The sequence below is a fragment of the Strigops habroptila genome, chromosome 1 (assembly GCF_004027225.2).
Source record: "Strigops habroptila isolate Jane chromosome 1, bStrHab1.2.pri, whole genome shotgun sequence".
NCBI lineage: Eukaryota > Metazoa > Chordata > Aves > Psittaciformes > Psittacidae > Strigops > Strigops habroptila.
Window position 1 is genome coordinate 96,881,412 of NC_044277.2, and position 26,759 is coordinate 96,908,170.

The 26,759-nt window shown below is 53.0% G+C and overlaps 1 protein-coding gene across 4 annotated transcripts in view; it reads right to left on the reverse strand.

The window, feature by feature from the left end:
* The window catches only part of AGAP3 (ArfGAP with GTPase domain, ankyrin repeat and PH domain 3), a 135,181-nt gene that overhangs the window by 60,419 nt on the left and 48,003 nt on the right, over positions 1-26,759 (reverse strand). For all 4 annotated transcript variants that reach the window (XM_030491467.1, XM_030491374.1, XM_030491555.1 and 1 more), the window contains exons 2-8: positions 23,250-23,308; positions 18,275-18,362; positions 18,023-18,108; positions 17,632-17,773; positions 15,599-15,733; positions 10,388-10,515; positions 1,912-2,067 (exon numbers count right to left, since the gene is read on the reverse strand). In XM_030491467.1, coding sequence (XP_030347327.1) covers positions 1,912-2,067; positions 10,388-10,515; positions 15,599-15,733; positions 17,632-17,773; positions 18,023-18,108; positions 18,275-18,362; positions 23,250-23,308 — 794 coding nt within the window. The remainder of the gene's footprint in view (positions 1-1,911; positions 2,068-10,387; positions 10,516-15,598; positions 15,734-17,631; positions 17,774-18,022; positions 18,109-18,274; positions 18,363-23,249; positions 23,309-26,759) is intronic.

Sequence of the window (26,759 nt, forward strand, 5' to 3'; positions counted from 1 at the left end):
GAGCAAGCAAGTGAGCGTGAGCCCCAGCACCACGGCGAGTGAGCGCAAGCCCAGATGAGCACAGGTGAGCCCCACAGCGAGAGTGAGCAAGCTTGAGCCCGGAATGAGCGAGCAAGTGAGAGCCCTAGACGGATGATGACGTCCACAGCATATAAGCGTGAGCCCCACAGCAAGCCGCCCTCCTCCTCCCCCCATGAGCGTGGGCCCACACCAAGTGAGCTGAGCATGGGGCTCCAGGAGGAGTGAGACAGCGTGAACATGAGCTGACGGCGAGTCCAGAACCCGTCGGCGCGCAGGCGAGCAGAAGGATGGGTGGCAGTGCATGAGCGCCCGCGTGCACTGGTGCACAGCAGCAAGCATGAGCAAGAGATACGGCGGGGAGGGAGGCGAAGCATCCATCAGCACTGAAGTGCAACAGAGTAAGCATGACCATCGACAACAGGAGACCTACAGGGCATCTTTGAGGGAGGTGTGAGCACATAGAGGAGGGGAGGGCTCGTAAGGTAACAACCATGCGTCAGGAGCAGTGGATCTGCTGCCAAGGGAGGTGTGTGCTGCAAGGAGGAGGTTGGTGGGGACAGCCTACCTGCCAGGCAGCAGAGGGAGCGGGGGCAAGCACGTACGGGCTGGGAACATGTGCATACAGGAGCTGGGAAGTGTATGAGATGCGAACGGTGGGGAGTGCACCAAGCATTCAGGACATCAGAGCAAATGCTTCTAGGATGTCAGAAGCTGGGGGAGATGGGCATACTCCCAGCACCAGGAGTCAGGGCAATCTGGGATGCCAATAGTGCAGTGAGAGGGATGGGGCATGGGACGTTGTGGATTTATGTGGTCTCGGTCCAGAGCAACGGCAGCTGTTCACACAGGGCAACATGGTGCAACACGTACAAGGACTTTGTGGTGGCCAGTTCCACAGACAGCAGACACAAGTGTACTGAGCAATGGTGGCTGGAAAGCACATTTAGATGGGGAGGAGGACAGGCCTGAGCCCAGCACATTTACAGGGGCACCAGGGGAGAGGAACACATTTACATGGGGAACAGAGGCTATCTATGCTAGACATGGGGACTTGGAAGTATGTGTGTGCTAAGAGCAAGGGAAACTCATGGGCTGTGCTAACAGCAAGGGTGTGTGGGCAGGATTGTGTGTACCGGTGTGTGCATGGTCGGAGAGCGTGCTGAGAGGCAGGCTGCAGCTCAACCAGCAGAGAGAATAGCTGCAAACATACCCTGCACCACCTGGGGCCCACCGCTTTGCTGACTCCCTAATGCCCCCCTCCGTCCATGTCCCAGAGCAGTTCCCAGGCGCGCTGCTCAAGTCACACAGATGCCCAGTTTGGGTACTGGAGAGAGGGAAGCCCAGTGCCCAGCACTGGGCTCTGCACAGCACCACCTTGCACAGCACAACTGGCACCAAACAGGAGGCCCAGGAGCCAGGGGCTTCGTGCCACGCACGGGGGCACAGCCCCAAGGAGAGGAACGGCAGAGGTCACTGCTGCTGTGCATACACAAAGTGCAGCTCTCCCCAGAAAGATCAGGGAGCTCTGCTCATACACATGCACACTATATACACACACACACTCCTACGTGTGCAAGGAACAGCTTGCTCTCAGGTGCTCCCCCATGCACACACACACGCACCCACCAGAAGCAGCTCTCAACACCACGGTCCCTACACACTCAGAAGGCTCCCTCCTGCACAATCCTGTGGGGAGACCCCCCCACCATGCACCCACTCTGCACCCCCTGCCACCCGTCCCTCCCTGGCTAGCACAGCAAGGTTCACCTAGAGACTAGTGCACGGAAGCCTGTGGGGCAAGACTGCTGTGGATCCGCTCCCTTCCCCTCCTCTCTTTGCCTGACCCTCAGAAAACCCATCCCAAAGCTCCTCCGACCCCAGTGCGCTTACCGTGAATATGTTGGAGCGCCGCTTGGACTGCTTGCGGATGGGGGTGGGTGTGTTGGAGGCAGCAACGGTCTCAATCCGCAGCTCCCGCTGGCTGATGCTAGGTGTGGAGGGCACAGAGGAGGAGTAGTCACTGAAGGCTCCTCCACCATTGGTAGCCTAGAGCAGAACGGGACAGTCAGAGACAAGCAGATGCCTGGGGGCATGACTGCAGAAACACCTTCCACCTACGCAGCTTGGTGCAACAGGGGCAAGGAAGTGCAGCACAGGACCAGAATAGGGGAGACATCCCACGCCATGCACTGCTCCTGCTCAACAGGGGATCTTGGGAAAACCCTTTGCCTTCTTTATGCTCTAGTTTTTCCACTGATAAGATGTTATAGTTCTGAAATCAACAGTGAAGAGCAGCGAATGGACAGAGCGCCCTGACTGATGGCTGTCAGCCGGCAGCCAGGGAAGCCCTTCCCGACAGAGGTCCGGAGCAAAGGCATGGAGGCAGCAATGAACCATGCAGCGCTGAAGAGCAGTGGCTGGCTCTCTTCTCAGAGGGGCATGGCAGGGGATAGGCCAGCATGCTCCCTCTCCAAAAACCAGGACCAGTACAGTTATCCATCAGACAGTCTGCTGGTGAGAACCCTCCTCTCCACAGAGCCCACTGTGAAGCTGTGAGGCAGCTTAGAGCCTGCCTGGCTCAGAGTCCCACTGGGTCCCTTCCTGTGTCATGATGACAGTTACGATACCAATACGTATGATACAGGGATGTGTGTCTCCATGACTTGAGCCTTCACCTTTCCAATCCTGAAGCGCAAGGTGCCATAAGCTAAGATCACACTCTGTTTAACGATCTCTGCTGCTGGTTTTGAGATTTATCCAAGCAGACCCCAAGGGTGTCACACACCTCTTGTGCCTGTGGACCATGGTGGCCTTGGCTGTAGTCGCCCACGTCTGGGAATATGTGGGACAACATGCTGCATGCTGCATCTTCACTAACAACTCACTTGAGGGAGAGGGGAAGATCCAACGAGGCAGTTTGTGCAGCCACCTCAGCAACACTTTTTTCTTTCAGACGAGGAGCTGCTCACGCTCATTCTGCTCATGTAAGCTCTGCGGGCAGCGAGCTGGAAGTGAGCTTCCAAGAGGTCCCAAGGAGCAACACCTACGCAAAAGCATTTCAGATCTGCAGCCCAGGACATTTTACTACGACAAGGCACGTGGCAGTCTGCGCTCTCTTTGGCAGTTCTGCTGATCTTTGAACAGTATTTCAAATATACATTGAAGAAGTTGGCCTTAGATTGCTCAGCAGGCCTTGCAAAGAGCAGCTCACCTGCTCACAGAGCAGCAGCATCCTGCAGCCCCGGGACTTCCTCTGCTCCCACCTACTGCTTAGAGCAGAAAGACAAGCACATGTGGGATGAGGATCTGCGAGAGGTGCTCCATGAGAAGACACCCATGTGCCCATGACATCAGACTGCCCCAAGCCTGTCCAGAGACAGGAAAACTTCTGATGCCCTAAATGCAGAACAAGTGGGAACCTGGTCTGCTCCTACTTTTCCATATGTATAAAAGAGGCAGGGCACTCTGTCCAGAAACATGACCAGGCTTCTCCAAGTGTTGTCCAGCTGACGAACCCTGTGCTGAATGAGGGAGTTCTGCTGCCATCTCGCAGGGAAGGAGGGATCGCCAGGGACAGGGAGAAGCAAGCAGTGTGCCACCCTGCCAGTGACTTCTGAACCTCTAACAGAGAGATCCTGCAAACCTTGGATTCAACACTGCATGAAGAAGTGTTCTACAAACACTGTGATGAAGGACCGAGTGTGACATGCAGAAAGCTAGGGCTACTGAGTCAAAGAGAATTTGCTGACACTGCTCAAGTTTAGGATCAGGCATAACAATGTGTGTACAGTCACTATTTAATTGATGCATAATGTGTGAACCATGTCAGAAAAAGATTCAAAGCATGAGGGAAGAGATGGCCAATGCTGCAGCACAGATAACCTGCTACCCAGGAAGGTGGGCCAGGCAAGGCTGCCAGGAGTCCAGAAAGCACTCTAAGGCAGTCTCCTGGCTGAGCAATGCATTTCAGTAACCTGGCCAGGACAGTTATGAAGCTATGACTGTGGGAAGGATTCAGTTCCAAAGAGGCTGTAGAGTCTGGGCTCCTGCCATAGCAGCTGGGACAAACCCCATGGATGTTAGGGGATGGATTCTAAAGCTCCCAGGAAGAAATCTTGCTAAATTGTGGTTTATATTTTACATATTCCCTGTAATCTTGTTCATAATTTTTGCCTGGCCAGAATAAGTTTCTTTAGCCTGTAAGTGTGACTAGTGTTGGAGACAAGTCAAGGTTACTACCTGTCTTGAACAACAAAGGACACAAGCATTTGAGCCTGCTGGTGGCCCACAGACACCCAAACCTCAGGAAAGGTACTGGGGCTGAAGGATGTCTCGCACCAAAGGCAAGTGTGAGGGATGGTACCATCCCATGAGTTCAGGGCAGAGGAGAAATTCCCTCAAAGGCTGTCAACAGCATAGCCTCCAGCTACACAGGCAATCCTGAACCACCACACCTTTCAGCTAAAGCAGGCTGCTCCCGGACCTCAGTAGGGATCCAGAACAAACCACAGAGATGTGGGAGAACCCTGACAAGATGACAGGTCTGGGCAAAGACCTTATTTTTGCTCCTGGCAGCTACTTTGCTGATCCACCTGAACAACAACCTGCAGTTGCTACTGGAATCTAAGAACACAGCGGAAACTGAAAACTTAGTGAAACACATACGGGACAAATCCTTCCCATTAGCATGTAATGAGTGAGTATCGTGAACTTCAAAGAAGATCCAGAGGGTGCCTGAGGAGGGAATAACTCAGCTGAAGTTAAGATGTAGTAACTCTTGGTATAAAAAGACATAAGCCAGAACAAGGAGTTAGATTTGGGAAAGGCTCTGAACAGAAGAGGGCAAACAGAACAGAACAGCAGCCACTGCCTCAGTGCCCGCACAGGGACAGGGAAGAAGCCAGGAGTGTACAGACCATGAAATGGAGGGATCATGAGCTGAGCAGGCTGCAGGACGTGGGCTTCCACGAGGAAATACAAATGTCTGTTGCTCCAGCTGCCAAGACACACGCTAACTGAACCCTGCTGAAACATGCTGCAACAGGCCGGGAAGCACTCATTACCCAGCAGAAGTGAGCCGCAGTTTGTGTTTCATTTCACTTGCAAACTTTAATTTTCCACCTCTTTCATCTGCTCTCCTACTAAAGTCTCCCGAAATGTACTTCCCAGTGTCACAAAGAGCCTGTGCAGGACGGCAGCCCAAGGCCATCAGTGAAGCCGTGACACCAGGCCACCCATGCCAGTAGGGCAGCTGAGCCCAGGCAGCACCTCCCAAGGCCCAGTGACTACACAGTGCACTCCACCAGCCTGCAAGGCTCCGTGGGGGTGCCTGTTGTTACCTCCTGCCAGCTGCTGGGAACGAGTTCCCTGGCAGAAAGACAAACTTCCACCCCACAGCAAACAGGCAGCAGTGACTCATCCCACAGCCTGGGGTGCTCCTAAAGGCATCTCAGAGTCCCTGAAGAAAGATGGAGAAAGGGGTAGCAACAGTAAGGAAATCAGGTGGAATAACTCCACAAGTACTGCAAGCATCCACTGGCCTGAGAAACTCCCACCCACACCCTGCAGGCAAGGGACAGGCAGCTCCCAGAAGGGAGCAGGGTGGAAGTCAAGGGCAAGCCAAGGAACAGGGCTCCCAAACCCATCTAACCTGCTCATCCAGTGACGGGTGATGGCAGGATGCAGGAGAGGAGAGCCTGAACCAGCAAGCAAGCAAGAGCTTTTCCTCCGGAGCTGCAGGGCACTGGGGGATCTGTGGTGTCTGTTCCAATGGGTACAGATCCATGCCCCACATGCTGCTGGAAAGGCCCACTGGTGTCCCCAGGGAGCATGCAGGACTACTAGGGCTGGCCCTGGCTCGTATCACACCAGAGGACCAGGGAGATGGTGAACACGGTACCCAGGGTCACACACCTGCTGAGCATGTCTGGTGCACTTGTGAGTGCTGGTGGAAAACCCTGACCACAGCTGACCTGCTACTACAGCTCCCCTCCCCTCCACCTTAATGGAAGAAGCATCCTTTGAGGCACCAGGCTGCAGAATAACCCCAAAACTCTCAAAGACAGAAATGAAGCCAGGGTCTTTGGCTGGTTCAAGAACTGTTAATAAAGACGACCATCCACTGTGCAAGGACATCAAAACACCTCACACAGCCATCACTGTCTCAGAGCCCTACCAGTCTGGAAACCTTATACAATTACAAAGGTTTGGAAACCAGACACGACCTCACACCAGGAGAAGAAAGTCCTCCAGACAGATGGGTGACAGCATCACCAGGGTCCTCTGGGGTCTCTCCTCTCCCAGCAATTGCAATGGACTGGCCAGACTGTCAGGAGACAAGCGGTGGCCATTTCCAATAAAGTTATTTTGACTCAAATCGTAGCATCAAACTACTTCCAAGAAAGATGTCCCCAGGTCTAGGACAAGAGGCAGGGCTGGCTCCCAGCTCCTGCCTGCTGTAAGCAACCCCTTGCAGGGACTACTTGCTCCCATTTCCAGAAGACAAGTACCTTCTTCACTGCCAGCTCCAGCAGACAGAGCTGGCCCTGACGCACAGGCCAGGGGACCAGGCACCAGGCAGAACATCCTTCTCATCTCAGACAGCACCACCATTTCTCCAGGCACAAAGCTATGAAGGGAAGCAGATCTCAACCATAGCTACCAGCAGAAGAGGGATGATCTAGGGGGTGAGGATAAGCTGTTGCTAACAGCTCTCAGAAAGGCAGCCTGCTAAGGGGAACAAAATGCTGCCCAAGATGTCATAACTGCTTGGAAGGGACATAGCACAGTGCCACCACGCATGGCCAGCAGCTGCAGGCAGCACCTCTCGACACCCACAATCAGGCCCTGTGAGGACAGAGCAGTGCACAGGCTCCCAGAGGCTCCTCCTGGCCAATCACTCACTATGCAAAATGCCAGTCCCGCTGTTCCTACTAACGGTACTGAGAAGAAAAAGAGATCCTTCTGTCCCAGTGTGTGCCTTGAACACCAACACCTAGCTGCAGTCCAAGGCAAACAAAAGCTCCTAATTCTATTCTTTGCCTGGCTTCTTTCCATCTCATCTCCATGTCAAACCCTGTGTACCCAAACCCTTCCTTGAGATCCTTTTCCATGCCAGTTCCTGCTCCCTTACTTGTGAAGGCAAGCAAGAAACCTTGGCGAGAGCCCCATACCCTCAGGTAGAAAAAGACAAAACACAGCACTACTCTCGTTCCTTCTTCCTGACACTGCAGCCTGTCCACCTCTTCCCAGAGTTTCCCCACTGAGTATCTCAGGATACTTAGTGCCAGTAACAAAAGACACCTCCCAGGAGCAAAGCCACCATCACCCAGCCCCACGAGAGGCTCTGGCACTTCTGCAGCCCAGATCTGAAGAGCAGTGCCCAGTAGGACTCTGGAGTTGCCTGCACCCAGCACTCCCCTGTCTTAGGGACAGCTGCTCCAGCCCATGCCGGAGACCATGCCTTTTGGGGTGTCCCCACCATCACAGTGCACTCCTGAGCAGCGACTCTGGGCTCTTTTGCATCCCTGATCACTGGGTCACTGCCTCACTATTGGATGTGTGGCCCCCAACATGGGCAGCAAGCCCATATGCACCAGTATGTGGGTTGCTCTGCCCAGTCCGTATTAGAAACACTAGCAATCAGTGAATGTGTGTTCCTCAAACCAGTTGGATTTTCTCTAAGGACAGTGGGAAGCAGCTCAAGAACCTCATTCCTGAGCCCAAGCAAGAAGGGGGAAATACTTCACAGCATTTTACACTTACTCACCAGTTCCATTACTTCATACTCTATTTTCAGAAGTGCTTTTTGTAATGGAAGAGAGATGTGTAACCCACAGCAAAGATTACTGCAGCAAGTCACTGGGAAACAACAGGGTTTGTGGTTGAGCCACAGAAGACCCAGGGAACAGAAATTAACTTTGACCCTCACTGTGGCATCCAGGTTTGCTCTGCACAGGAGGGACATGGCATTAGAAGGCATAGAGCATGTGCAGGGAGGGAAGACAGAGGGAGGAAGCTCCAGAAGGATTACTGCTGACATTGCTACAATCCAGGCAATCAATAAATATTTCTTGCTTAGAAAGACCTTACAGTTAGCTGCACTATCCTGTTAGCTGCATGCTGCTTTACCTCCCTTTAACAGTGCTGCTTTCCCACCAGAACTACCTACGTCCCTCCAGCAAAGCCCCAGGAGCAAGGTACTGAGAGTAAGGGTCCTGCCTCAGAGCCAAGGAGCCAGCATTCACTTCTACACAGATGCCATCTGCAAACCAGGCTGGAGGAAAGGAAAGGAAAGTAGGCAGGTTTCCAAGCAAAAGCCTCTAACAAACTCATGACAGGCAGTTAGAAACCTCTTCTGATGCCCAAACTTTGCTTCCTCATGACCAGTCTCAAATCCACCCCTTTTCTTCTACCACCTTCTTTTCTTAAAAGGTTCTTTCATTTCACAGCTGTGTATTTTAAAGGTCAGGTTTGGTCCATTTCAGTCTTCACTTTCCTCAGCTAAACAAGTCAAGTGCTTAACTTCCTCTTGCATTAAGGTCTCTTTCGTCTTCCACTTGTTTTTTGCTGCTCCTACACCAGTTTCAGTGCATACTTACATGAGTGACTGGAATCCACCTGGGAAGTTTGGTATCCCTACACCCCACACACAGGGAACACATTTTTAGCTTCACTACAAACATGTTGCCCAGCACAGCGAGTGCTGTTAGTAGTTAGTATGTATTTGTTAGGACCTTTTTCTCATACTTGGGACATTGAAGAAAATATCAAACAAGTGTTCATCTCCTCCTTGAGGAACACTGCCTGTGGCCATCTTCACACTGCTCCCCTTTCCATACAGACTGCCTCTCCTTCCCAACCAGTCTCTGACTGTTTGTAGTTTGTCTGCTAATTAAATCCTCAAATTACCAGATACACTCAAATCTGTATTTTCCCTGGATTGTGTCTCCATCCTGGATGCCTGCTATCGAACTCCTCAGAAAGCACCTATATCCAGACACACTGCGGGGCACGGTATAGGTGTCTATGTTCTGCACGCAGCTGTGCTCACCCTGCTTGTATCCCAAGCTCGCTGCACACAAGCAAGCTCTGATCAGAAAGCCATGCAGCTTCACCAGGCAGCTCTGCCTGTCAGCAGGGATCAGCCTATTTACTTGCACACAGGGGCTTCATCTGAACTCGCTGGTGTCTGGGTGACCTGGAGCACCAGGCACTGGTCTCTGCAAAAATCTGTGCACATCTATTTGCTTGTACAGCTTTAGAAGCCTGTACAGTCAGGTATAACTTCACATGGGTATGTGAAAATTCTTGATGTAAGGGTCCAACCAGGGGCTGCAGACACTACTCAGGTTTCTACTGGAAGAGTCTCCCCTGTGGTGGTGTACCAGAAGTCCTCCTGGGTGTGAGGGCTCAGATACACCCTAAGGTTTAAAGCTAATACCCCTATGAAAAAAGTGTCAGTTTGCCTTTTCTTCAGTCGTACATGCTCCTTAGCTGCTCTTTTCCTCAAAAACAATTTCAAGCACTGCTCACTGCTGCGGCAGCCAAGGAGCCCACAGCTGCTCCAGCCATGCCATATCCCATCTTCCATAAACCCAGCTGCTACACTTGCTGTTACTCAGTCTGACAGCACCATGACAGACAGACTTCCTGAGTCCTTGCTACAGCTCCTGTGATTTCATATGCCAGTTGCCTCAGAGCTGAAATCTGTTGGCTTGACTGCCCCTGAGAAGCAGCAGAGCCCGGTATCTCACTCTCCTCATCAGAGAGACAGATCAGCATCTATGTGGGTGCTAGAAACTGCAGCAAAGCCCTAAGGCAAATGAGGCAGCTGCCCAAAGGATCTCCTTCACCAGCTACTCACCTCCCTTTGCTACTCCTTCAACACTAAATTTGACTGCACAAACACATTCCTTATGAAGCCCACCTGAGTACGCATGGAAGACCATCAGCTTCCCACTGCCAGAGAGAGCAGGACTGTGGGCAGCTGTGTCCACCCAGGCTTGCCTGCCTGGCCAGGGCAGCCAGACTGAAGCCCCTTCCGCAGACCTGCTCTGCCCAGGAGCTTCCCTGCAGACCACTCCCTGCTCCACTGGGGGTGGCTGTACAAGCACCCCACAACTGTTGGAGACCATGAGCCAGACCAAATAGTTTAGATACAAAGCTTGACCTCAGGGCAAGAATCAAGCCATTCTGGGGTACGGACTGAAGTGCCAGGGTGATAACCACTCTGCTCTTCCCAAAAGCTACTCTAGGGTTCTAGTATGAGCCTAAGGCTAGGCTAAACATGTTGTGTTTTAAGTGAACTGAGGAGGGGATGGAGAAGCACATGGGGTCCCTGGCTTTTCCCGTTCTCATTTCCCACCTGGTTGATGTGAACAGAAGGAATGGAGGCTGCAGAGACAGACGAATGGCTGGGTGAATTGGGCAGGGACTTGCAGGGGCCGATGGAAAGCTGCTGTTTCTTCCGTAGAGCCACCACCTTCTGAGCCACTGGAAGAAGGGAGAAAGGACAGGTTCAAAGTATGGAAAGCAACCTTCTCCACCCGCAGATTTTGGGGGGGCTTCTGTGAGACCCCAACCCTTCCTCTAACTGATGCCAACATCTGGGGCTCAAACTGCACCACCCTGTCTTGACAGGGAGGATTTCTGCAGAACACCCAACCTCACAATCCCCACTGCCTGCCACTGTCACACAACCCAGCTGCAAGGGACAGTTTGCCTGTGGCTGTTCCAGCAGGCAGCAGGGCAGGCTGCCCATGCTGAGTCCCCAAAGGCCACTGGATCTCTTGGGTCTCACACAGAGCAGTGACTTCATATGGACACCAAGGAGCCACCCAGAGCCCTGGGCTGCCGCAGAAGAACCCCTGGGCAGCCAGAGTTACTTCTTGCTCACCCCCTCACAGCAGCTACAGGAGCCAGTTACGGAACTGAATAGCCTGGGCAATGCCACCTCCATTAGCCTGGGCCCTTGTGACCCTCACAGTATTTACACGTTCGAAAAACTAATGTGAAGAACAACTCTCCCAGTTCCTGTGACCTCACTGTCTGATGCCAGCAGCCCCAAATTGCATTTCAACCATCCCAGTCTCCCGCCTTTTCTGGAAATAAACATCTTGAGCATTGTCAAAGAGCATGAGGGCAAACAAGCTGTTGGGGAATGCAGCCAAGAACATGACCATTCCTCATTTTCTCCTGCACACTGACCAGGTATCCTCCCCTTCACAGAAGGAGGAACCCTTCAGGTGAATACAAGTGAAGGCACTGGGAACATCACAGTTCCAACCCAGCACGCCTCATATCGTGCACCCTTGCAATAAAGGAGCTGCCACATTCCCTTCCCAGATAGATGTTGCACCACACACGTGGTGTAACCAAACTCATTTGGAAAAGTCAAATGCTGACAGCAACTGCAAATCCTGCTATCTCACAGCTGCAGTGCCTTGTCCTATACGGAGACAGGCAAAGGCCGCTGCTGCTACCTGCTCATCCAATAAAGCTTGGAGCCTGTCCAGACTCCCAAGCTAAACATTAGTCCCATAAGCAGCAGGAACCCCTTCTAGACCCACCAAACAGACTGAATCAACCTGTTGGTTTTTCCTGCTCTCCTCCCCCCGGCCAGCTTCATGCAGTGTTCGCTGTGTGACCCATCTCTCCTCCAAACACTGGCCAGGCCCATTTCGAGCTCAGGCACCCCAGGGCCAGAAAAGATTCAGACAAACTCCTCAGCAACTGCTGTCCCAGGCAAAGAGCCTGGCAGAGGCTCTGCCTCGTCACTCATCCTGTACCATTAGCAGTAACAATGGAACTGATCACAAGGCCAGCAAGACCACACCTGTGGTGATAAAATCTCACCAACCCTTCACTGAGGTATCCTGAGGCGGCCTTCACATTTCTGCTTTCCAGGCAGAGGTTCTTCCACGTCCTGAATATCAGCCAGACTTTTTCGAGGATAATTTCTGTCATCCCTTAAGCCAGTCTTTGGGATCACTTGCTTATCACTGTCTCTGTGTGGTGCGGCTGACACACTGGAGGGAAGGGATCCACCCAGAGGGACCTGGACAGGCTGCAGAGGTGGGACAGTGAGAACCTCATGGAGTTCAACAAGGCCAAGTGCAAGGTCCTGCACCTGGGTCGGGGCAATCCCAAGCACAAACACAGGCTGGGGGAGACTAGACTGAGAGCAGCCCTGAGGAGAAGGACTTGAGGGGGTTGGGTGGCAAGAGAGGTGCAGCATATGCTCTGTACAGCACGGGCAAGCAAGCAAACCTTTGCAAAAAAAGCAAAGACCACCGCTTGGAGAAGTCTTCCTGTTTCTGCAGTGGAAAGTCAACACCTTCCCCTGCCTGCATGGGGCAGGTCTCCCATGATCTGGCTGAGTAACATGTGCTGGAGAAACCATATAAAGATGAGGTCTGTCTGGTAATTGGATCGCACGCTGGGCAAGCTCCTCACACAACCCATGACTCGCAGCACTCCAGATCCCAAAACAGATGCATCAGGACCCACCAGTGCTCACTGGGAAAAGCCTCTTACACACTTGGAAAGTGCCGCATCCTGTCAAGTCAGCTTGGATCCTGGAAATCCCTGAATAGTTCTGAGATGCTGGTGATGTCTGCAGCTCAGCTCTCCTCCGCTGCTCCTGCCCGGTTCTTTCCCTGCCACAGCAGTGCTCAGGAGCACCTGTGTGGTCCTGCAGTTGAGCAGGCAGGTAAGAGCATCGAATACCTGCGATTTACTCCAGATCTCCTATAAGATGACAAGTCCCTCTACTCCATTTGTAACTCCCAAGCATCACACTGCTTTCTCCAGAGCTCCAGGCAACACACTCAGCTAGGACACTGGTACGAGCATGGCAGAGGCAGCCCACTGCAGGAAATATGGCATGGCACAGGGAACTGCAGCAACGCAGACAGTTCTGGCATGCACAGACTCGAAGGCCAGAAGGATCTCTCTGGCTGAAACAAAGGCTGACCTCTGTATGCTGCCAGCCATCAAACTTCACCCAGCCTATACTGCACCACTCATCTGGGTGAGAGTCTCCTCCACAAAGGGACATGGTCTGGATTTGGAGAAAGTACGAGATGCAGCATACAGCACTTGCTTATGCATGTTTTCCAACGGCTCATGAAAAGAGGGCTACTAAGAAAAAAAATAAAGATTCTTTAAAATTTGAATTCGACTGGCTTTGGCTTCTAGCACTAACTCTCTGTGAGCCTGCAGAGCCTCACTATCTGAGGTTTTCTCCCCATGTAGATAGGAATGTAGTTACTCTTACACTGTGATCAAGTCACCTCTCAATCGTGTTTTTGATTTACCGAATGGATAAGCCCTTTTAGTGAATCACTATCAGGTATTTTCTCCAGCCTTGACTAATTTTTGTAGCTATTTTTTTAAACTTCTCAGTTTCTGTGTCCTTTTCAAGTGCTGAGACCTGAGCTCAACAACATTCCAGCAATGGTTCTCTTGCTGCCCTGTACGAAGGCAAGAAGCCATGTGGACTTGCACTCGGTGCTCCCCCGCTTACATGCCCAGGGACAGCACCGGCCCTCCCAGCAGGGCAGTCCATGCTCCCTGTTCCAGCATTTGCTCAGACTGACATCAGTTTTGTTTGAATACTCTCCGATTAGCACGTTCCTTGCAGTCTTGTGGATTTCCTCAGCCTTGCTGCTCCTCACATGGACAAACCTGCTCCCTTGCCTCCTTCCTGACCACATGTACAGCCTGTAAGCCCAGACAAAAGATGAAGCACAGCACTTTGCTCGCTCCTGAGCCTCCGAGCAGCAGCCCAAGGTCTCCCAACAAGCTTGCTAAGCAGTGCTGGCACTACAAGTTGCATCCCAGTCTCGCATGAGAGCCTTCATCTCACACATCGCATTACTTCAGATTGTGTTGTCTCTGCTCCCGGGGTCAACAAAGAGAAAAAACAACCCCAGAGCACAATTCATTCTGTCTTCCCTTTAAAAAGGATGAGAAGCAGCCTAACAAACAGCAGCTCCTAATCCTGCAGTGACTTCCCCAGCCCCTTCCCAAACCTTCCAGCTGCTGTTCTTCACTGTATTGTCCTTCAGAGAAGGGACACACAGAACCAACGTGAAGGACTAACCTGAATAAATTCAATGACACACAGTGCCAAATGCTTTCCAGAAGCCAGGGACAGCTCTGCACAGAGCCCACCTGCTGCTTCTCTCTTCAGACTTGCCCTGCAAACCTTTAAGCTGGTTTAGCAGATCCTCCCCTTCCAGGTGTGCTGCAGTTTTCACTATTCCCAGTTGTTCCTTCCCACCATTCCTCCACTACTCATAAAGGGGAGGAAAAAGGGAGAGTCAGAAGCAACCTGCCCAACAGAGTCACCCTAGTTTCCCCTGGAATACCAAACCAATGCAGAGGCTGCTGGATGCTGAAGGCTTCCTGGCCTGAAAGGTGGAACAGTTTGAAAGGTCACTTTCTGGGCTGACTTCTCAGTCTCAGAGGTGGACAAGCAGCAGGAGAGGAGAACATCTCTGCATGTTCTGCATAAGAAAAGCTGTGCTGCAACTATGATCCTCAGCTCCGCAACAGGCGATTACTGGCAGGTCACAGACTTAAGCAGCGGAAGGGGGATCAGCAGTTCCAGCTCAGAGGGAGTAGGCAGCACTTAAAGCTGCTGGCAGGCTCAGTCCTGCATCTTGCCCTCAGCCTATCTTGCTGTGCTGCGATGGACAAAGCTGGATTTTTGCCTTCAGGCGGTCCTACTGCACTGTGATTTCCAAACCTTCTTCCATGTGCTTGTTCCACTTAAAAACACTACCAGCACAGCTCTCCTCCTTTCCATAAGCAACTCTGTCCTGCCCAGCTATTCAGCTCTGCACACACCCTTCCACATGCACTGAACAGTTTCCCTGCTGCACTCCTCAACACAAGATAGAGAAAGTCAACAGAGAAATATGCAGTCCCATTACAGGACAGGGTCCTGGTTTATTTAAGCAACTGCAAACTCCTAAGACATGGTGTAGGTTCCCTCTCCACCCTACAGCATCACTGTTATGCAGACCTCCCTCCAAGTCTAAGCAGAAATGCTCTTCCACACACTTCCCATGAGAACAGCTGCCCCATCCCATCATTCAGTTGCTGCTCGCCTACCTCTAACACCCAAAGGTTCTGCTGTGCTTCCTCCTCGCCTCCACAAAAGGCAATCAAACCCGTCTTTGAAGCCTAACAAGTCCTCTGCAGGTTCATACAGACAGCTTGCTGCACAGGCCCACCATGGGGGTGCAACCATCCCCTGCAGCCTCTCTGCTCTCTGGAACAAGTGGCTACCCAGAGGGCAGCCCCTGCAAGAAAGGATCTGCTGGGCCCTGCACTGCGGTCCCTCATGCACATCCACGTGCAGTTCCTTCCACACACAAGAGTATATCCTACTTCTTGGAGCAGGTCTGCACGTGTGAAGCAACAGCACTGCACACGAATGTGTGCCTATCCCCCTTGGCCTCCTGGCTGTTCTAACCAAGAGCTGCTGGTCTAGGTGGTGTAAGCCCCCTCCGTGGGACAGCACTGCTGCCCTGTCTCGCCTGGACACCCTCCAGGCTGCAGTTACCATCCTGGAAGACTCTCTCCACGTTCAGTCCATAGGTGGCACAGGTCTCGTAGTAGGTGCAGCGCTTCAAATCATTGGAAAGCTTCCGTGCCCGAGAATCATCAATGACCCGGGGGTTCGTGGCGCTGATGGCATCTGGAAAGCAAAGGGAGAGGAGGTTAAAGAGCAAGAACCAGTGTCACATCTATCCACAGGTCCCAGGGCACACTTCTGGTCTCCCTCCCTCCCTTCACACACTGAGATACCTACTCTCTGATTAATGCTTTAAATAACAAAGTCCCATGTTTGCAGAAAAATTGAATTGTTAAATGAACCTTTTTAAATGAACCAGTTTTAAAATGAACCCTATTCAACTCCCCTAACCATCCAGCCACCAATGTCTCCAAAGACAGGGGGCTAAACCAGTGGGAGTTGTGGATGGCAAGGCAAGGCAGCCTCAGCTGCAGAGCAAATCAGATTTGCCAGTCTCAATTGGTTTAGGTCTCATGGCCTTACCCTACATATTAAGGAATCAAACGGGAAAAAACATCCTCAGTTAACCGGGAGAGACAGCTCTGCCAGGATGAACTCACAGATGAGGCCTTGGTGGACAACACTTAAAAATAGGCTTAATCTGTATCCCAGACGGCTGCTAAGTGCTTGCATGTTTTGGAAAAACTATCTTCCCAAGAGGAATCCAATCCTTGAAGACATGCCAGGGACAAACAGCGGCTGTAAATGAACCTTCTCAGGAGAAGCCAAGGGAGTACTGGGACTCTCACTGTAAAGAAGTCCTCTTCGAATTCTCCAGTGAATTGCTCAATGTGACAGTACCAAGGCTGTGACCTCACCTCGCTCTAAGTCTGGGACAACGATCACCAACCCCTCTGCCACTCTTCCCCTCTCCTGAGCCTCCACAGTATATGCCAGCAACCCCAGCCCAGTCCTGAACCAAGACCACTCAGTCCTAAAACTAATTCCACAATCTTTAAATACCCAGAGTTTAACAACCTTGTTTTACTCTTACTCTGGGGCCCAAAGCAGACACCCCTATGATTCCCCTCCTGCTGTCACCACCTCTGTTCCCACCCTCAGTTTCTCCTTTGCCAGGAACTGGGTCCTACCAAGACATTTTTCACTCGCATCCTCCCGCTTTCTGCTGTCACCCTTAGACCCACACAATGTCTGCAGCCCCAGGCTCCCTCCTTCCTGCACTTTACCATCCACAGGCAGGAAGGATGGAGCTCAGTCACCTGAAGCAATGCCCTCGTTGCTGCCCCTCCCTGCCTCCTGGGCACCCGCAGCAAGGCTTTTGGAGGTGAGGCTGCCTTCAAGGCATGCTGTGCCAGGCAGGAGTCCCGCTAAAGGGCTGCCCTCTCTCCCAGCAGCCCCTCTCTATTGGCAGCTCCTTGCCCAGGCATGCCTGGGGTGCCCAGAGGGTCTCCGGGCCCTGTGTCTCCTGCCTCCTCTGCTGCCTGCACCCACTGGCAGCCTCAACTGTGGTTTCATGACAATTCCCTCACAGCCTCTGCCCCTGCCCCAGCTCATTCCAGGCCCAGCACTGCGGGGAAGAGGAGTCACAGAGCAGCTCTGGGTTGCTGCTGCTCTTCGCCACATCCACATGTGACCTCAGGGGAGACAGCGCTCCAAAGCTCAGGCCTCCTCTTGGGGTTGCAAGTTGGGAAAGCAAGTTGCCACCCCCCCCAAAAGCTTGCCTGCTGCAGTTCACCTCAGAGGATGAAGGGCAATGCACCAGCAGAAAACCCTCCCACACTCAGGTGCCTTCTTTCGAAGAGGAAAGTGGCTCTGTGAAGAAGGCAGCTCTCTGCAGGGAAGCGAGATGGTCTGAGAGGGAATTGCTCAGCTCCTCCAGGGCCCAAGACTAGGGACCACAGCATCACCCGGTCCCACATACAGCTTTACAGACTGGGATCCCTGGCCACTCACAGGGCTAATGCCCTGTGCTCTCTCACCAGTATGGACACATCACCAGTGCTCCTGACCAGGGTGGGGAGCATGCAGGGAGGAAGAGAGCCCAGCTGCCCCGCTCTCACCCTGTGTGCCCACCAGCACCATCGGCACCTCTGCTGTGTTCCGGTAGCTGCAGAGCCGCAGGTAGTAGTTGTAGACTGTCTGGAAGCTGATCTCATCCTCCAGGCTGAAGACAAACACCACAGCATCGACCCAGGCAGCAAACTGAGGGAGACACACCAGCTGTTACAGCCCAGACAGGCGCCCTGGAGCCCCAGCACATGCCCCAGGCCCTGTGCCATAAGCTCCCCAGCACCGTGGGGAGGCCCTGGGGTCAACAGTCACTACACGGGTAGCCCCTCCTCGGGCCTCACACCCCTCATGTTCTCTCACAACTGGGCTCCAAGAGGCAGCTGGGTAGGTCCCTTCCCAGGACAGGGTGGGAAAGGACAGCTGGAGGTATAGGTCTCCTACCTGGAGTTCGGGAGGGCCCCCTTCATCTCGAATCAGCAGCAAGTAACTCTGACCATCCACTACGATCTCCTTCTTAAATCGGCCACCTTGGGAAGGGAGCAAAGCAGCAGTCAAGTGAGAGCGGGGGGCAACCAGGGGAAACCCCTAATTAAGGCCAGGCAAGGCTGCAGAGCCCTGCAGTGGTGGCAGATGAGGTGCAGAGACTTGGGGTCACCTTTAGAGCAGAGGACCCAGACCACCCTCCGGACCTACCCTCTGGAGACTCCTCCTGCACGTAGGTGCCGGTCAGGTAGCGGTGCACGAGGGCTGACTTGCCACTGGACAGGTTCCCCACAATGCCCTGAAACAGAGGCACATGTCACCCACCACCCATGTGCCCCACATGTCTCCCTCTACATGAGGCCACCCCCAACATGGCAAGACCACCATTGCCTGGGCACACACACATGGGGGACAGAAATGCTCCTGGGAGGGCAGAGGGGATGGCGGAACCCAGCCCAGTACTTGGTGAGAGGCCTAGGGGAATTAACTGGTTTCAATTGGGCTGACAGCAGCAGAGACTGGGGCGCAGGCACCCAGATGAAGGGTGGTGAGGACCCCTGTCCCCAGCCCCAAACAGGCGCAGCCCTGTCACCACTGTGTTAGCTCTTCCCACAACCCTCCTGCTCCTCAGGGGAACACTTGCCCTTCCAAGTCACAGTACTTAGAAGGAAAAGAACTCTTCTCCCAGCCCATGCATCCCAAATTTTGGTGTGCTGCTCTTGACAGCCCCTGCCAGAAGCAGACCAAGAGCAGAGACTGGCTCTGTGTTCGGTAGAGCTGCTGTTTCCAATGCCAGCAGCAAGGTGCAGCACTTGCTCCTCGCTGCGGCAGTGACGCTGCTGCAGCAGAGCACACATTTCCCGGTGGAGCAGGCTGTGCTGCCTGCACAGAAAGACATCCAGCACCACTCTTTAACTGACTGAAAATAACGACACCTAGCACTGATTTTTAACTAGGTTGAAGCACACTAGGCTAGGGGTCTGTCAGCCTGGATCACCCCACAAATCCACTACCAAACAAACGTAGCTGTCCCAGGACAGGTCAGCCAGAAAACCCAGTACTTCTTAGTGTCAGCATTTTCCCAACTCTTCAAAACGACTGCAGTGCCTCAGGGCTTGCAAGTGGCCCTGCCTGCTGATGAGAGAGCAGCCCTGGGGTGACGGGGCACCTTCTTCCATCGTTGCAAAAGACCTAGTTCCAACTGGTCAACTCTACCCCACAGCTACTCTGCACAGCTCTGGGGACAGGACAGCTTGCGGAGCGGGCTCTTGCATGACCGAGCATCCTGCCTTGTGCTCCTCCAGTGTCAGCTGCTGTGTTGCTCTGATGGAGCTGAAGTAGAAACACTGGGGCAATGTAGAGGTGCCCTCAGCCTGCAGTATGCTCTTCTACCTCCTCCCGATGCTCTAGGCCTGTGGAGAGATGCTCTCGGCCAAGAGCCTAACTCACTTCTTCCACAGGCCTATGCACCTCAAAACCCTGGCAACCTCCTACCAGTTCGCCATGCAGAGCCCATGAAGCGCACAGAACAGGCAGTCCAGCCCGGCACTTGTTTGCAGTGTTATTTTCAAAGCCGCTCAGTTGCTGGAGCAGGCCAAGCACAGCCACACCAGCGCTGAGAGAAGGGAGGGTGAGGAGAGGAGTAACTGGGAACACTCAAGCTGCCTCTGCCACCAAAAAGAAGCTTATGGCTGACCTTTTCCAGGTAAAGGGATGAGGTTGGTGAGTGAGTCACCACCAGGCAGGTTCTCCAGCTTTCAGCCAGGTGCTCAAAAGCTGCTGCTGCACTGGTCCTGTCCCAGGCAACCTGCACGCTCCTGCCAAGGGGCAGAGATGAACCAGTCACGCAGCAGTGCCATTCAGCCGGTGGCAGACCACACTACAGGAGCTCAGGAAACCCTCTGGTTTGCCAGCATCTCTTGTGCCCTTGCCACATGGAGCCAGCATCCAGCAGGATCAGGGTGCCAGGAGCCCAGGACTAGGAAGCGTGGATCACCGCACTCCCATGGGCATGCCCAGGCTGAATGTATCGCTGCCAGGTCTGTCACCCGCAGCAGTAATTACAGCTCATACACAGCGCGTTTGGACAGATGAGAACACGTACCAGACTGCACCTCACAGGTAACGCACACGTGCTTCTGGAGCCAAGCAAGCTGCAGAGTTGGAAGGGCCACACGAGCACTGTAGCGTGTGGTATGAACGAAGGCAAGCCCTTCCTCCGGCCACTGCTGCACTTTGATGGCGGCATGTGCAGCCTGGGGTATGAAGGGGTGGAAACAGAACAAACTGTGGATACCATGGTGCAGAGTGGGCAGCTCAGAGTCTCAGCTCAGAGCCCAGTGCAGCTTCAGTCCCCGGACAACTGTAAAACAGAGCAGCTCCCGGAGGCTGCCTGGAAGCCAGGACCCTATGCAACATCAGACATTAAACACTCCAATCATGTTTAGCTCTCTAAAACTTGGATGGAGGCTGCATTTACACTTTGTTTATACTCAAACTCCTGTCCTACGTCTTGCTGAAATCCACTTCTGCTTTGTCTTATCCTTGAGCTCATCCGGTGTTATAAACAAGCTCAAACAGAACTGACAGTCTTGAGGAACATGACCCTTCAGAGGCACTAAACCGAAACAAAACATGGTGTGTAGGCACCATGGAAACCTCTGTATCGAGATACGTTGGGCAAATGAGGGAACACAGCCTGCCCCTGTGCTGGCCAGTGAAGGGCTGACATTGCCCTATGTCAAGTCCATGGATGAGTCCCTGCCAAGGGGCATCATTTGTGCCTGTCTGCAGGAACTGCTGCCATCTCCTAGACACAGCCTCCTCTCAGCCTCCAGCAGATAGACGAAGCTTCAGGATAAAATTCAGGTGGGAAAAACTGCTGAACATAACTTAAATACATAAAGCTATTACAAATCCTTAGAGAAAGAAAGTACACTGACCACTTGTGGTGCAAACAGCAACGTGAGCAGGGAAGAAAGCAGCAAGATCCTGCCCTCTGGCAGATGAGGTGAAGGAAACAGTTACTTCCCACAGAAGAAGGAGGGACACAAGCTGTGGTCAACATGACTTTGTGGTAACCTGGGAGCTTGTCTGTCTGTAGAGACGTGGGGAGAAGAGCTGGGCCCTGCAATGGATGGGGACAACAGCACCACTGGGAGCTGAGGATGGGAGGCATGGCAGCACCGGTGCACCCATGGGGCAGCCAGGGCTACGACACTGCGGTGCAGAAGAGATCCCTTGACACGCACTCGAAAGCTCAGGACCTCCTGGCTCTACTCATCCCCACTGGCTGAGCATCACCCCAGATGCAGGCAGGAGCAGCTCTGCTGCTACATGACGCCCTTCCTTTCACAGCCACAGACAGAAGAAATTACCCCAGAAACCACCACTGAACACAGAAAGCTCCGAGACATGACGGAGGAGGCTCTCGCCCAGCAAGGCCAGGACTGAACCAAGACTCTGAAAGGCCTCCAGGCTTTTAGGAAGAGCTGCATCGGCCGGATGAAACCCTGGAGCAACAGAGATCCCCAGAGGTCATGGAAAACATGGGAAAAGGATTGTGCTAATTGACGAAGAACTAAAAGCTTTAGGTTTGTTTCGCTCACAGCACCGTTTTGGAGCCTGCAGAATGTTACTATGTCAGAAGGCAGTACACAGAATAGCTGCAAGGGTATTTTTGAACAGACACACATTTTACAAGCCAAGCTAACAAATGAATATTCAAAAGTTTGTTTTAATTTTCACTTAGCAGCAGATCAGAAGAATCGCGGCAGCATGCTGCTGGTATGTTCTGCAAAAAGCCTTCTTGCTTCTCGGAGTAAGACTGACAAAGTTCATCTTGAAAGGGCTGAGGGAGACATGCCAACAATCTTCAGAGGGAGTTCAGGGCTGCCATGGAGAGCCCGGGAAGAGTGGAGTGGTGGAACAGATTGTGAGGTCCCCAAGAACACCCAGCCAGATGCTCGGAAGCATGGGCAGCCTCCTGCCCACCAACATCCCCTCCTGCACTGCTGACCTGCACCAACTCACAGACGGCCCTGGTCAGCTGGTGTGTGGCCATCAGCAACAGCAGGCCATGGGAAACAACTCCATCTCAGAGATGCTGCACCCCAAAATCAGGACCCCTCCCTCACAACCTTATCCCAAATGATCGGGCTGTGTCAGGGGTGAGGGGAGGCAGAGGTAGCCCTCACCAGAGACCTTATCCTACAGGTAGGTGATGAATCCTGGTAACAGCACGTCCTGTGAAACACATCATGTGCTGACAAACCAGAGGAGCTTCCTGCCCTTTGCTTGGCAGAACAAAGCACCAGAGGTGACAGTTTTACCCACTGCCCTCCACAGCAGGGACACCACGGGGCACTCATGTCTGGGAGGTGGCCAGCAGAGGCCAGGGAAGCCCCACTGTGGAGCTGCAGTCAGCGAGGTTCCAACGGAGAGGTGACACCTCCCACATGGTAACTGGCACACTTCCACAGCAGCTCTGAGGGTGATGATGGCAGATGCATGCCCGACCCACCGCTCAGGATCTGCCCCTGCTTCTGCTACGCCTGAAGGTCTAGCCCATGCAGCAGTACCTGATCAAGAATTGCAGCTCTCCCGTGGCCAGCAGGAAGGGTGAGGTGCTCAAATACCACCTTTTGACCTCCATGTCTGAGTGCTCTCCAAGATCAACACCCTCTCACTTATGAGTGTGAGCCTCCAAGAAGCCTACGCCTGCCTTTGCCTTCCTCTACTCCACTCTCATGAGATCCACCCCCCGCAGTCCTGTGTCCAGCTCTGGGACCCCCAATATAAGAAGGACGTAGGGCTGCTGGAGCAAGTCCAGAGGAGGCCACAAAGATGCTCCAAGAGCTGAAGAACCTCTTCCATGGAGACGGGCTGAGAGAGCTGGGCTTGTTCAGCCTGGGGAAGAGAAGGCTCCTGGGACACCTTAGAGCAGGTGTCCCTGCCCATGGCAGGGGGTTGGTACTGGATGAGCTTTAAGGTCCCTTCCAGCCCAAACCATTTATGATTCTATGATTCCCCCAGCACAACGGCAGCTCCAGCCCTTTTCTCCCCTTAGCAGGGCTGAAGTCTCTCTGCATTTCCACTTGGCCACACTAGAACATGGATTTTTCTTAGGGATTTGGAAAACATCAGAGAACAAGCAGTATCCAAGGCATGAGTCGCAAGTACTCACCACTTTCAGCTCAGGCACTGAGCGACTCAGGGTCCATTCCTGGCTGTTCACAAACGAATCTGCAGAACAGAAAAGAGAAATCATCAGGTCACTGTGGTCTCTCCCTCAGACCCCAGCAAGGATCCTGCCACGCTCTCCCTGCTCACTCCAGGCAGATCTGTGGCTCTTCCCTCCCTTCCTCCTCGTTCAGAGACAAGAAGCTGCACGAGGTCCTGATGCTGCCCATGCCGATGCAGCTGGACTCCGGATGGAAAGGAGCATCCCAGTCCCGGGCAGCAGGCAGCACAGAGCCCATGTACTGCAGGCTGGGGACCCTCCCTGCTGTCCTGCAGTAGCACAAAAAGTCCTGAAGCATTCCCTTCCTCAAGACACTTGGGACAATGGAAGCACCAGAGACCAGATGGGGGGGGGCATGTGCTGTTAAGGACACCAGAACTGAGAGCACACACTAGTGAAAGCAGTGCCCTGAGCACTGCACTTACATTACACCACCAGTGTGTCATACACAGTGCAGATAAACAACTGAAGGCACCCTATAATCTATGTTAACGATTGAAAGTGAACACAATTAATTACGTGTATGTTATGTAATTTGCAGAACATTGTAGTGGGCTTAAGAAGGTTGTAACAATCAGGCATGGCTTTGAGCGGCGCAGGAAACGCCCTCTCTCCTGCCACAGAAATCACCAACACTTCATTTACATCCAGACAATCTCCAGGACCCGGTCAAACAACAGACTTCCCAAATAAAACCAGACTCACCAGAGGAGGAGCAAGAGCCTGGGGAACACCTTGATTATCAGAAGTAGCCAGCAGCCACTCCTAACAAAACTAGACTCCTTCATTTACCTTGGATGAGGAAGTGCATCCTCCACCCAAAGCCAGATGGCTACAGGGTAGGGGGCTGAAACAAAAGAGCAGCACTTGCTCTATGTTAATTGCATAAAAATAATAAAGGATTTTTGGAGACAGGAAACCTGTGGGAGCACTGCTTCTTGAAGAACCTGTAATAAACTTGTGAATTCACTGCCACAATGAATGGAAATCTCACATGGGTTCAAAAAGAGAAGAGGTGAACCCATGAGACCTGACCATGGGCAGTGACTGGGCCCTGGCACAGGTTGCCCAGAGAAGCTGTGGCTGCCCCATCCCTGGCAGTGTTCAAGGCCAGGTTGGACGGGGCTTGGAGCAACCTGCTCTAGTGGAAGGTGTCCCTGACTGTGGCAGGGGGTTGGAACTGGATGAGCTTTAAGGTCCCCTCCAACCCAAACCACTCATGATTCTATGATTAAACACAACGGCCTTGGTGCTACTGTTGCTCAGATGTCACCCAAGGCCGCAGGGGGACACCAGACCCGAGGGAAGGACGGCTCTAGACCTGCCTTGCTGCCCCGTCCCCACAGTGGCCACCCCACAGCTCCTCCAAGCTGCCCCTGGCAGCCCTGACCCCACCAGGGCTTACGGTGCAAGCCCTGGCTCTCGGTGTCTGCACCAGCACTGCCCAAACCGGCTGAGTGAGCTGGCGCTGCAGCTCTCTGCCAAGTAGGTGTTTCATCCGGGGCTGTGCCAGCAACCGCAGCCTGAAACCAGGGCAGTGCAGGAGATGCTGCCAGGCACAGGCAGGATCAGAGGGCAATGACAGGCTCTTCAGCCCTGCCAGTGCCAGTCAGTGGCTATCTTCACCTCAGTTAACGTTCCTGTATCTCCCAGGGCAAGGCTGGACACATGGCAGCTTCAGCCCCCTCTCTCTCTAAGCTACTGCCTTGTCTCATCTCTACCTGCCTCACCCGGGGAACCAGTGGGAGACACGCAGCCCAAAGCTGGGTGGGGATAAGCCCACTACTGTGGCCAGAGGGCTGGCAGGGACCCTGCCCTGCCTGCCTGCACATCTGCACACTGACCCGCTGCTGCTCAGTGAGCATGAGGGGAAAAAGATATGATCCACCATTATGCCTTCATCACGGCACTTGTGTGGCCACCAGCTCCTGCAGGCCACAGCATGTCTGTTCGTCGTGTCAAGAAGAGGTAAGAACACAATGGTCACACCTAGAGTTTACCATTCACACACTAACTTAGTTACACTTCTTTATCAGAAGCTACAGACAAATAAAATATGAGTCTGATGCAATAACACAAAGTTATTTATAACCATCGTGAAGGTTCTTAAGAGGAATTGTTTCTCCATGGTACCTTCCACCTATCCTTTCTTTTTTTAGGCAGAGGTATTACAACCACCAATAAGTTAGGAGGAAAATGGTAATTTCTTGTGCCCTTTCACAAAGGTAACAGCACACCTGTATTTCCAACTGCATTACTTGGTCTAAAAAAAGCTGCCACCTCCACTTGTACCTTCCGCTCCGCTTAGTCCCCTTGCCAGTCCACTGAGATGGCTGAAGCACCGTCCGTGCCTTCTCCTTTTGATTAGACAAGGCAGTGTATGGGCACTGCTTCAACAAACGCACCTTGTTCTTGAATTACAGAAAACAGGCAAAAACAGAGCAGGTTTTTCAAGGGGTTCTGAGCAGAGCATGAGTCAAATGCACTCCCTGACTGGGCCTTAAGAAAGAAAAGACAGGTCTCTCTGAGACCTGGAGAGGGCAGGCTGTTCTCTTCTCTTTCTGTTCTCAGATGCTCAGCACAGAGAAACTCTGCAGATTTTCCATAGCTGCCTCCTGTGCTAACTGTTCTAACAGATCTTTGTGTTTTAACTAAGATTCAGGTTAGCACCAGTTTGACTTCTGATTTGCTGCAAAAGCCTTTAAGTAAATCTTAACAAACACTAAGAGCACCACCATGCCAATTCAACTAACGTTCAGCCATACAACACATCAAATTAGTAACTTCCATTAGCACACTTAACCCGAAACACCAACGTACAACCTGCACACCTCTGCTTGTCAATCAGCTCCCAACGTGTGCCAATGCTCAATTCCAGCCCAGGCCACCAGCCAGCCCTCGTGACCGACCTGATGTGTCCCAGCCTGCACATGGCACCATGAGTCCACAGGTCTTGGTGTGCTGGGCTGCACCCACATCATCTATGCTCAGCAGCACGTGCCAGGGCGCTGACACCTCTCTGCATGGCGCAGCCCGAGCTCCCGCCACCGCAAATCCCTGCACCCAAGTGACAGCCTCACTGCTGGGAAGGAGCAGGATGGAAACACCAGCAGCAATGCTCTCATGGTCACTGTTAACGCCTGTCCCACGCTGCAGCACGGAGGATGCACTGGTACCTGCTGACTCACCACACTGTTCTGGTGTCCTCTGGGTGTCCTCAGCCCATGCCAAGGGGTTGCTTACCCTCCCTGGGGGTGGTGGGGGCTGCTTTGCCAAAGCAGCAGCTTCTGCTGAGAGCAGAAGGCTGCCCAATGTCACTACCTGAGAATGGCCATCTGGATTCAGACTGAGGGTCTATCCAGCCATGTCCAGCATCAGCTGGCATGTGGAAGCCCAGGAGGAGCAGGAACAATGGTGAGAGTACATGACACTGACCCCACGTGTTTGTGGCTG